The sequence below is a fragment of the Pseudorasbora parva genome, chromosome 13 (genome assembly GCF_024679245.1).
Source record: "Pseudorasbora parva isolate DD20220531a chromosome 13, ASM2467924v1, whole genome shotgun sequence".
Taxonomy (NCBI): domain Eukaryota; kingdom Metazoa; phylum Chordata; class Actinopteri; order Cypriniformes; family Gobionidae; genus Pseudorasbora; species Pseudorasbora parva.
The window spans coordinates 45,147,736-45,159,159 of record NC_090184.1 but is presented as its reverse complement, the minus strand read 5'-3'; the positions used below and the strand labels follow the sequence as shown (position 1 = coordinate 45,159,159).

Genomic DNA, 11,424 nt, shown 5'->3' with positions numbered 1-11,424 from the left:
TTGATATTGTTTTCGATTTAGTTTTTCTCATTTAAATGTGTGTATTATGCATTTGTAATCAATATTCTCAAGCATTGTAAATATTAGCCGGTTTGCATGAGTAAATCCCTCCGTGTTCATGACCACACGCGTGTGCAGATGACCTTTGCTGACCTTTAACCCCATCGGTCCCTCTGTTGTGTGTTGGCAGGTGTGTGGAGATCATTGCGAAGGAGGGCCGGAGTCTGAAGGAGCTTTATCTGGTGTCCTGTAAGATCACGGACCACGGTAAGCAAAAAGGTTCTTTAGACTATAAATTGGTTCTTTAAAGAAAACGGTTCTTGTGTCTCGTTATAATCAAAGCTTTTCTCTGAACTGCAGTTTGGTATAACTGTTTGCTTTAATCCTATAATTTTCCTTCTACTCTCATAATTCTGTCTAATTGAACTTTCTTTACCGAAGTAACTTGTCCGAACCACACTGTGGGCCTCATTCATAGGAGTAATTTGCGCGTAAAATGGACCTTTACGAAACTCTCCTCCAGATTTACAAACGCTTCGTACACCACGGATTGGCTAGTTAAACGTGTGTATGTTAGTGAATTCCAAACATGCGTAAAGGTCTTTGCACACTGAGTCCGATATTTTCGCATGCGTTTTTCCGTTGTTAGGGGTTAACAGCTTATGACCCAGGACCAGTAGTGAAGAAATGAAGACAGAGTCAGGATTCCAAATAAATAAAAGAAAAATTTACTTAAGAATAGTTTGCAGTTTCAAAAGCAGAAGCCAGCTTCAAGTCTCACAAGGAGTTCGTAGGCCGCGCTCCCTCTCTCCCGTCTCGTTGCCTCGCCCTATCGTACATACAATTGTCCCAACAGTTATACCATTTTCAAGGTCTTATCCACGTCATTACTGCGATGTGGATGGTTCTGATTGGCTCAGAGACAATGCACAGTCATGGTAAATTTCCACTCTAATCAGTTAATCTGATGCACGTTTCCACTGACGTGTCACTTGTTGATGCTCTCACCCAGAATTAGGCCTGTAGTGACCTTCCAGATCTGGAGCAGGCGCCAGCTTGCCCAGAACAACAAGTCCACCCATCTCTTAGGGTGCCCATTGAACACCATTCTGATCTGGAGCATAGAATATTGCGCACATACACAGATACACAGTCTCTCCAAGGTTGGAGCTGATTAAGCTCCAGTTCTAACCAGTTCTTACCAAAACATACTGATAGCATGTGCTTTCTTTTAGTGAGAGGGACACACAAAAGTACAGGCAATATTCATCTTGAGTCTTTAGTGTTTTAGTAAAAGGAAATATAAAAGGAATAAAACATAATAAATTAAATGAAAGACAAATCCATATTTCATATCTGGAAGCCGGGCTAAGTGAGCAAACGCTGTTACTGCACTCCTGACATGTTAGGGGTGTGTGATACCTCCAAAATCCAAACACATGACCTTGTTGCCAGTGTTTAGTGACACATCACACATCTCTAGGCCAGACCCTCAGTCACTCCTCAGAGACCAAATACACACTTTAGAAAACAAGAAACTAAAACAAAATCATAACTGGATAGAATCATTATAATAATATAGGATAAATATTGATTAAAGTTTTGATTATGAAGTTAATTAGGATATAAATATATACAGGTATATTGAAGCGGCAGTGGATTTCAAAATCCCCCCTTCACCGTATTCGTGACCCGTAAAATTCGTCACACACAGAGACCTTGCACACTGAGTCCGATGCTTATTAATGAATGCGTTACGGGAAAACAACGCAAAACAAGACGAAGTGACGTCTAGTGAGGATGATTTGTTTGTCCTGAGGAGATAGTGTTCATCCACTCCTGCGATCGCGTAGAGAGGAGAGTTTCTATCCAGCGGGATTATCCAGACCGATCCAAAGTTTCAGTGTCAGTGGCTCAGTTTGAGCTTTGCTAGCGATACTGGAGACACATAAAGAAGACCACTAACTTACGTGAATCAAATGATCCCGAACAGAGACTGGCAGTAGCCTATGTCTATGGATCTGATCACACATTTTCTGGTCCTAATGACTGAAAGTCCCTGAAATTCAAATCATTTCAATGTCAGCGTTCAAAAAACTATTAAGGAGTGTTTTTATTACAGAATGTAAATGTTTACATGAATGTTTTATATATATCAGCAGCGGCTCGTCCATAGAGGGCGCTGGGGTGCCGACCTCCCGCCGACCTGCCTGCCTGTTTTTATTTGTATTATTATTATTTATTTTTTGATAATCTCTCCTTTTGAAATATAATGTGTATTAATTATATGCTAATAATGGTTTTACTTTAGAATGTGTTTAGATCTCACTCTGATATTTGCCTTCAGCGCCGTTACGTTGATCATGTCGCTGCAGTAGCCAATCGGCTGCCTGTCTTCCGGGGCTCCGGGTCGCAATTGTTCTGGTGTATTTGTTTATCTGGATGTTCAGTTTTAGGCTGATATAACTGTACATTAACAAGTCAAGCGAATAGTTTTTGGCATTTAAATATTGGCATTAGATATTTTGTTTACATTGATGTTAAAGTTATCAGATTTGTGACGTACATTTTTGCTTAAACACTGCTGGCCACTTTCAGAAGTTGTAGCGAAGCTTTTTTTCCCCCAGAAAAAAAAAGTGAAACAAATGGTATCATTGCCAGTTTTTCAATAACTTAATATAATTTAAAAAGATTTAACACTAATAGCAATATCGCATATATTGAATTGAGTAACAAGTATTGCGTGTCGGCCATCACCAGTGCCGTTTCTAGGCATAGGCAAACTAGGCGGTCGCCTAGGGTGCCAACAGCTGGGGGGCGCCAGTGAGCCCCCGCCCCAACAAGATTTTTTTGTTATTTCATATTTTTTTTTTTGTTATTTCAAGGCATTATGATTAGTTGCGATTATTGGAGTGAAGTCGCCATGGTGATATTGGCGCTGCTGTAATAAAATGAGATCATGTAGAGGGCGGCAGGGAACGTTATCATCCGTGGCGTTGTAATGCTTGTGTCCGAGTGAAAAATTCTCACTTAATGTAACTGGAGTGGATGCAAACACGGAGGCGATTAACATCAAACAGATCGCACTTTATTCCCCGCTGAACTCTCACCACAAACTCCCTTTCCGTCCACAGCATTACTTAATAAAACAAAATAACTGACTGTTAGCAACAGAAAACAGAAAATAATCCCCACACATTGGAGCTCAATACTCAACATACACACACACACACATACACAAAATGCAGACTTCGTTTGCAGGGAGCGCGCGCAACTCTTAAAGGGGCCACACTATATTTCTAGTCGTTACAGCGTTCTTTAGTTTCATCATCATGAAAAGGTCAAAGCCATCAGGGGCTCAGTATCGTAAAACAACATGAATCTTGCCTAGGGTGCCAGAAAGGCTAGAAACGGCCCTGGCCATCACTATACAAGTCGTTAATTAGTTTTTGCACGCTAACTCTATTCTGGCCTCTTCATCAATGATTGTAGAGCCGCTGTAGTGAGATGGGCTTTGTAACGACGTCTTTAGTGCCTTTATGGGTCTTGAGAGAGGAAATGACATTGGTGTCAATGAAGGCCTTTCTGAGCCATCGGATTTCAACACTAATATCTTCATCTGTGTGTGAAGATGAGCGGAGGTCTAAACGACATGAGGAATTATTGACAATTTAGATTATTGGGTGAACTAACCCTGTAAGGTTTGCCTTTAGCCCTGTTGTACTCTACTGTTTTTAACGCTTGTATAGGTGACCTTGGGTTCTATGAAATGCACCATTAAATAAAAACTGCATTATTATTATTAAAACATTCATACCTTTCCTCTTGCAGAACGAGTAAAGCAGGATTTGTGCAGCAGGGTTCGGTCACTGCATCTCTCAGTTAAGCCAATGGTTCTCCAGTTGCTACGCAAAAAAAGTTTATATTTCACCAATCATCGTCGTCGAATTTTATGGTATTGGGGGCACTGAAAACATCGCCCGTAGCTCTGAGATTAGAGCGGTGCACTGCAGAACCTCGGGTCATCAGCCTGGCAGCGGCGCGGGCGAAGTCGAGGAGAACTAATGTAGTCGTGGGACTTGAACTTGCCCCAAATTAAGTTAAATTGCTACAAAAGAAGAACATCAGCAGAAAAACTCCTTGTAAAAGAACTCAGACCAGACAAGGGAATAGGTGTAAGAAAAGGAGAAAACCTACAAGAGAAGCTTTTTCCGATGTTGGTTCGATCGAAAGGCTTGGCTAACTAGCTGGCAATCTTTGCTTCCCTTGCTTACCGGTTAAAACAAGTGTGACAGCTCGTGGACACACACCTGAAACATATGGGGCGGCAGTGGCTCAGTGGTTCATGTAGGTTGTCTACAAACTGAAAGGTTGGTGGTTCGATCCCCGGTTCCACCTGACCAAGTGTCGAAGTGTCCATGAGCAAGACACCTAACCCCAGCTGCTCCCGACGAGCTGGTACATGGCTGACATCGCCGTCGGTGTATGAATGGGTGAATGCGAGGCAAAATGTAAAGCGCTTGGGATGGCCATAGGGTCTGTTGAAAGCGCTATATAAATGCAGTCCATTTACCATATATCTAATATAATTTATCGTTATGTGTTTGCTAGTGTTGTCAAAAATATCGATATTTCGATATGTATCGATACTGGAATATCTGAAACGATACGATTCTCAGTTTTTACAGTATCGATATCAGCTGCGCTCTCCTCTCCGACCGTCAGCGAGCTGACACACACCGGCATATTCTCACTCAGCCCGGTTAACCTCTGAGCACGGCGAACACGCGTTCTGCTGGACTTTTTCCTCATGACAGTGTGTTAGTGTTAGTGTGTGATCGGTCTGAATTTCGCTCGAGATTGCACATAAATTAATTCTACTAATCCCCGCAGATTTCGTGCTCACATCTGAAGCGCACACACACATAGCCTACCGTAATAAACCCGCCTCTGACATGATACAAGTGCGAACATTTGCTTCTTTTTCCAGCTTATTATTGGTCAAATACACTCAAAGAATTATCAGTGCACATCTGGAAGAGTATTAACGTTAACACAGTCGCAAACAGTTGAGGAAGAACGAGTAACAGGAGCAGTGTTTAGGATCCATGCGTCCGTTAGTCTTAAAGGGACCGCGGTCATTTGTTATTCAAACTACAAAAAGACAAACGATCAACTGCTCTTGACTGATCGACTTGAGTAACTTTAATAGTTTCATCTGTACGCTATTGAATTTTTTTACAAAGAACTTTATCCAATGTTGTTTTAAATGTAATTACTATGCATTTTTTTATTCAGTTTCTTATCTGAATGTTAGACCTACCTGAAAAAATAAAGCAGTCTGTTTAATTTGTATCTTCTATTCTATTGCATTTATTTGTGCTATTGTTTGTAATCTGTTTATTTGTTCTTATTTTATTACTGTTTACTCGTCTTTTTTAAGTCAATTTACCATCCGAAATCAAGCTTTCTTGTGCTGTGTGTAAGCTATTGCAACACAATTACCCCATTGTAAAAAATACATTGAGATAGCAAAAATTTGTGAGATAATTTTAATAGCAATTGATCAATAATTGTTCAAATCAAAAACGATGCCCAACCCTAAGGTTGGCCACATGAATTTTTAGTAAAAAATAATGAATAATAACAAGTTCTGTTGTCATATTAAGCATCTTATCTTTTTTTTTCTTCTTTTTTTTACTGTGGTATCGATTTAGTATCGATATATCGATATTTTAGTCTGGTATCGTATCAAAGTCATAATTTTGGTATCGTGACAACACTAGTGTTTGCACTTTTTCTATCTGGACATGGAGCATAATAAACATGCAACTTGTTCATTATCATTACCTGTGAAACTGTTGATTTCTATGGTAGTTAGATTAATATTGTCTTTTTATTAGACTGTTGATATTGACTGGTTTGAGTTCTTTTATTGGTATAGGCAAGGGACATGGCCTCAAACACACCATAATGCAGGAAATCACATCTACGAAATAAAATAAAAAATTCAGTGGGAGAACCCACAGACCCCCCACAAACATAGCCCCACCTATAATATTTTTCACCAGCCGCCACTGATATATATGTACCGTAAAATATGTTTGTATGTCTTTCAGGAGATCTTATTCTCCTGCCAGGCTGTTGTTGAAAATAAGAACTTGTTCTTAAGTAACTTAAAATAAAGGTGAAATAAAAAGTGGGAAAATATATTAGCAGTATATTTTGGGGTCAGCGGCGCTCCTAAATGACAGCCTTGTGGTGCAGTGCTGAATCGGTGTGTGTTTGTGTTGAGCTGGAGCCCAAAGACCGACCACATCTAGACAGAAGCATTAACGTCATTACATGCAGCTGTGCGCTTACGGTCAGCGGGGAAGATGTAATAACATAAACACCGGACGAAACTCTCGCCCATGGAGCGCTAGGAGTGTGAAATTACATGCTAAGTATAACCTTGACTAGTACAGCAGCTCGAGCAAATGCTGTTAAGTGTCTTGAGTGTGTTTGTTCATGTTAAGTTGGATTGGGTATCGTTTTTTTTTTTTTTTTACAATACCGGTGCCAAACCGATACTTTTAAAGATGTCATGAATTGGCTTTATTATTTTTTTGTACTGTTGTCTAAGGTCAACTAATGACGTTCGTGTGGTTTTTACATCCAAAAACATCATAACTAATAAGACACTGGTTTTGAGGCTCTCTCCTGAACGCTGGGTTCTGATGGGCGTGTCACTGGAGACTGAAGTAAACGCCCACGGCTAGGATTGGATAAGATTTGCATATTTAATGAGCTTCAGCTCGGCTGTTAGTCACATGAGGGATTGAGATATAAAGCGGCAAACGGGATGATTCTCTCACAGGACTCGTAAACGTCTTTATTAAACAAACACAATGATTTATTTCTCATCCACCCGCAATTGATTGGAATATTATTTCTGTATTACTTGGTCCGTCTGATCGGTGGATATAAGCGCGAAAACACACACACACACACACACACACACACACTGCCCCTAAACCTACCCATCACAGGAAACATTCTGCATTTTTACTTTCTCATAAAAACTCCTCCTGTGTGATTTATAAGCCTTTTGTAAGGTGGGGCCATGGGTAATGTCCTCATATTTCACCCTCTCCTGTAATACCTGTGTCATACCCATGGCATTATACACATTTGAGTCCTCATATGTCACAAAAACATGCCCACACACACACACACACACACACACACACACACACACACACACACACACACACACACACACACACACACACACACACACACACACACACACATACACAAACTTACTACTTGTATAAAAACATTTTTTTTAAAGACATTTCCTTTTAGCCTAAAACACAATACAATGCATAGAATACAGAAGATTATTTCTTATTAACACAGTTCATTGAGCCCTATTGTCATCATTATAATGTCTTCTCCTTTTACAATTTAATGCATTCTTGGTGAATAATTTTTATTTTATTTTTCAAAAAAAAGAAAGAATCTTTGGATGAAGGCATCTGCCAGAGGCATGAATTTAAGTATTTATATCAGCATCAATTTTGAATAAACTCAGACCAGGTGAGCACTAGTTAGGGCACAATGTCAGTGTCCAGCGGTCATCTCGGACTCGCTTCATCTCTGCAGGTTTTGGCCAGAACGGTCTGTGTTTCTGAAAGTCACTTCAGTTCTTCTTTGGCACGGAGTTAAAGTGACTGAAGAACACGAGAGCTGCTTCTTCACAGCAACCCTTCAACTTTAAGGCCTTAAAACAGCCTCAAAGTCATTAAGAGGACAGATTTGATCTTGCCATTTAGATTGTAGTCGAAAATCAGCATTACCTGTGTCTTATATTTACTTATATATGCTTTAACACAAAAATTACCCAAACACTGGGTTGTCACGTCTGACCCAGGATCTGAGTAACACAAAAACTACCCAAACACTGGGTTGTCACGTCTGACCCAGGATCTGAGTAACACAAAAACTACCCAAACACTGGGTTGTCACGTCTGACCCAGGATCTGAGTAACACAAAAACTACCCAAACACTGGGTTGTCACGTCTGACCCAGGATCTGAGTAACACAAAAACTACCCAAACACTGGGTTGTCACGTCTGACCCAGGATCTGAGTAACACAAAAACTACCCAAACACTGGGTTGTCACGTCTGACCCAGGATCTGAGTAACACAAAAACTACCCAAACACTGGGTTGTCACGTCTGACCCAGGATCTGAGTAACACAAAAACTGCCCAAACACTGGGTTGTTACGTCTGACCCAGGATCTGAGTAACACAAAAACTACCCAAACACTGGGTTGTTACGTCTGACCCAGGATCTGAGTAACACAAAAACTACCCAAACACTGGGTTGTTACGTCTGACCCAGGATCTGAGTAACACAAAAACTACCCAAACACTGGGTTGTTACAACTGACCCAGGATCTGAGTAACACAAAAACTACCCAAACACTGGGTTGTTACGTCTGACCCAGGATCTGAGTAACACAAAAACTACCCAAACCCTGGGTTGTCACGTCTGGCCCAGGATCTGAATAACACAAAAACTACCCAAACACTGGGTTGTCACGTCTGACCCAGGATCTGAGTAACACAAAAACTACCCAAACACTGGGTTGTCACGTCTGACCCAGGATCTGAGTAACACAAAAACTACCCAAACACTGGGTTGTTACGTCTGACCCAGGATCTGAGTAACACAAAAACTACCCAAACACTGGGTTGTCACGTCTGATCCAGGATCTGAGTAACACAAAAACTACCCAAACACTGGGTTGTCACGTCTGATCCAGGATCTGAGTAACACAAAAACTACCCAAACACTGGGTTGTCACGTCTGATCCAGGATCTGAGTAACACAAAAACTACCCAAACACTGGGTTATTACGTCTGACCCAGGAACTGAGTAGCAAAAACTACCCAAACACTGGGTTGTCACGTCTGACCCAGGATCTGAGTAACACAAAAACTACCCAAACACTGGGTTGTCACGTCTGACCCAGGATCTGAGTAACACAAAAACTACCCAAACACTGGGTTGTCACGTCTGACCCAGGATCTGAGTAACACAAAAACTACCCAAACACTGGGTTGTCACGTCTGACCCAGGATCTGAGTAACACAAAAACTACCCAAACACTGGGTTGTCACGTCTGACCCAGGATCTGAGTAACACAAAAACTACCCAAACACTGGGTTGTCACGTCTGACCCAGGATCTGAGTAACACAAAAACTACCCAAACACTGGGTTGTCACGTCTGACCCAGGATCTGAGTAACACAAAAACTACCCAAACACTGGGTTGTCACGTCTGACCCAGGATCTGAGTAACGCAAAAACTACCCAAACACTGGGTTGTCACGTCTGACCCAGGATCTGAGTAACACAAAAACTACCCAAACACTGGGTTGTCACGTCTGACCCAGGATCTGAGTAACACAAAAACTACCCAAACACTGGGTTGTCACGTCTGACCCAGGATCTGAGTAACACAAAAACTGCCCAAACACTGGGTTGTTACGTCTGACCCAGGATCTGAGTAACACAAAAACTACCCAAACACTGGGTTGTTACGTCTGACCCAGGATCTGAGTAACACAAAAACTACCCAAACACTGGGTTGTTACAACTGACCCAGGATCTGAGTAACACGAAAACTACCCAAACACTGGGTTGTTACGTCTGACCCAGGATCTGAGTAACACAAAAACTACCCAAACCCTGGGTTGTCACGTCTGACCCAGGATCTGAATAACACAAAAACTACCCAAACACTGGGTTGTCACGTCTGACCCAGGATCTGAATAACACAAAAACTACCCAAACACTGGGTTGTCACGTCTGACCCAGGATCTGAGTAACACAAAAACTACCCAAACACTGGGTTGTTACGTCTGACCCAGGATCTGAGTAACACAAAAACTACCCAAACACTGGGTTGTCACGTCTGATCCAGGATCTGAGTAACACAAAAACTACCCAAACACTGGGTTGTCACGTCTGATCCAGGATCTGAGTAACACAAAAACTACCCAAACACTGGGTTGTCACGTCTGATCCAGGATCTGAGTAACACAAAAACTACCCAAACACTGGGTTATTACGTCTGACCCAGGAACTGAGTAACAAAAACTACCCAAACACTGGGTTGTCACGTCTGACCCAGGATCTGAGTAACACAAAAACTACCCAAACACTGGGTTGTCACGTCTGACCCAGGATCTGAGTAACACAAAAACTACCCAAACACTGGGTTGTCACGTCTGACCCAGGATCTGAGTAACACAAAAACTACCCAAACACTGGGTTGTCACGTCTGACCCAGGATCTGAGTAACACAAAAACTACCCAAACACTGGGTTGTCACGTCTGACCCAGGATCTGAGTAACACAAAAACTACCCAAACACTGGGTTGTCACGTCTGACCCAGGATCTGAGTAACACAAAAACTACCCAAACACTGGGTTGTCACGTCTGACCCAGGATCTGAGTAACGCAAAAACTACCCAAACACTGGGTTGTCACGTCTGACCCAGGATCTGAGTAACACAAAAACTACCCAAACACTGGGTTGTCACGTCTGACCCAGGATCTGAGTAACACAAAAACTACCCAAACACTGGGTTGTCACGTCTGACCCAGGATCTGAGTAACACAAAAACTGCCCAAACACTGGGTTGTTACGTCTGACCCAGGATCTGAGTAACACAAAAACTACCCAAACACTGGGTTGTTACGTCTGACCCAGGATCTGAGTAACACAAAAACTACCCAAACACTGGGTTGTTACGTCTGACCCAGGATCTGAGTAACACAAAAACTACCCAAACACTGGGTTGTTACAACTGACCCAGGATCTGAGTAACACAAAAACTACCCAAACACTGGGTTGTTACGTCTGACCCAGGATCTGAGTAACACAAAAACTACCCAAACCCTGGGTTGTCACGTCTGACCCAGGATCTGAATAACACAAAAACTACCCAAACACTGGGTTGTCACGTCTGACCCAGGATCTGAGAAACACAAAAACTACCCAAACACTGGGTCGTCACGTCTGACCCAGGATCTGAGTAACACAAAAACTACCCAAACACTGGGTCGTCACGTCTGACCCAGGATCTGAGTAACACAAAAACTACCCAAACACTGGGTTGTCATGTCTGACCCAGGATCTGAGTAACACAAAAACTACCCAAACACTGGGTTGTCACGTCTGACCCAGGATCTGAGTAACACAAAAACTACCCAAACACTGGGTTGTCACGTCTGACCCAGGATCTGAGTGACACAAAAACTACCCAAACACTGGGTTGTTACGTCTGACCCAGGATCTGAGTAACACAAAAACTACCCAAACCCTGGGTTGTCACGTCTGACCCAGGATCTGAATAAC

At 42.1% G+C, this 11,424-nt stretch overlaps 1 protein-coding gene across 1 annotated transcript in view; it reads left to right on the top strand.

The window, feature by feature from the left end:
* fbxl17 (F-box and leucine-rich repeat protein 17) overlaps positions 1-11,424 on the top strand; it is a 354,283-nt gene that overhangs the window by 240,482 nt on the left and 102,377 nt on the right. Inside the window, exon 8 of the mRNA XM_067414572.1 lies at positions 191-267. Within this exon, the coding sequence (XP_067270673.1) occupies positions 191-267 (77 nt within the window). The remainder of the gene's footprint in view (positions 1-190; positions 268-11,424) is intronic.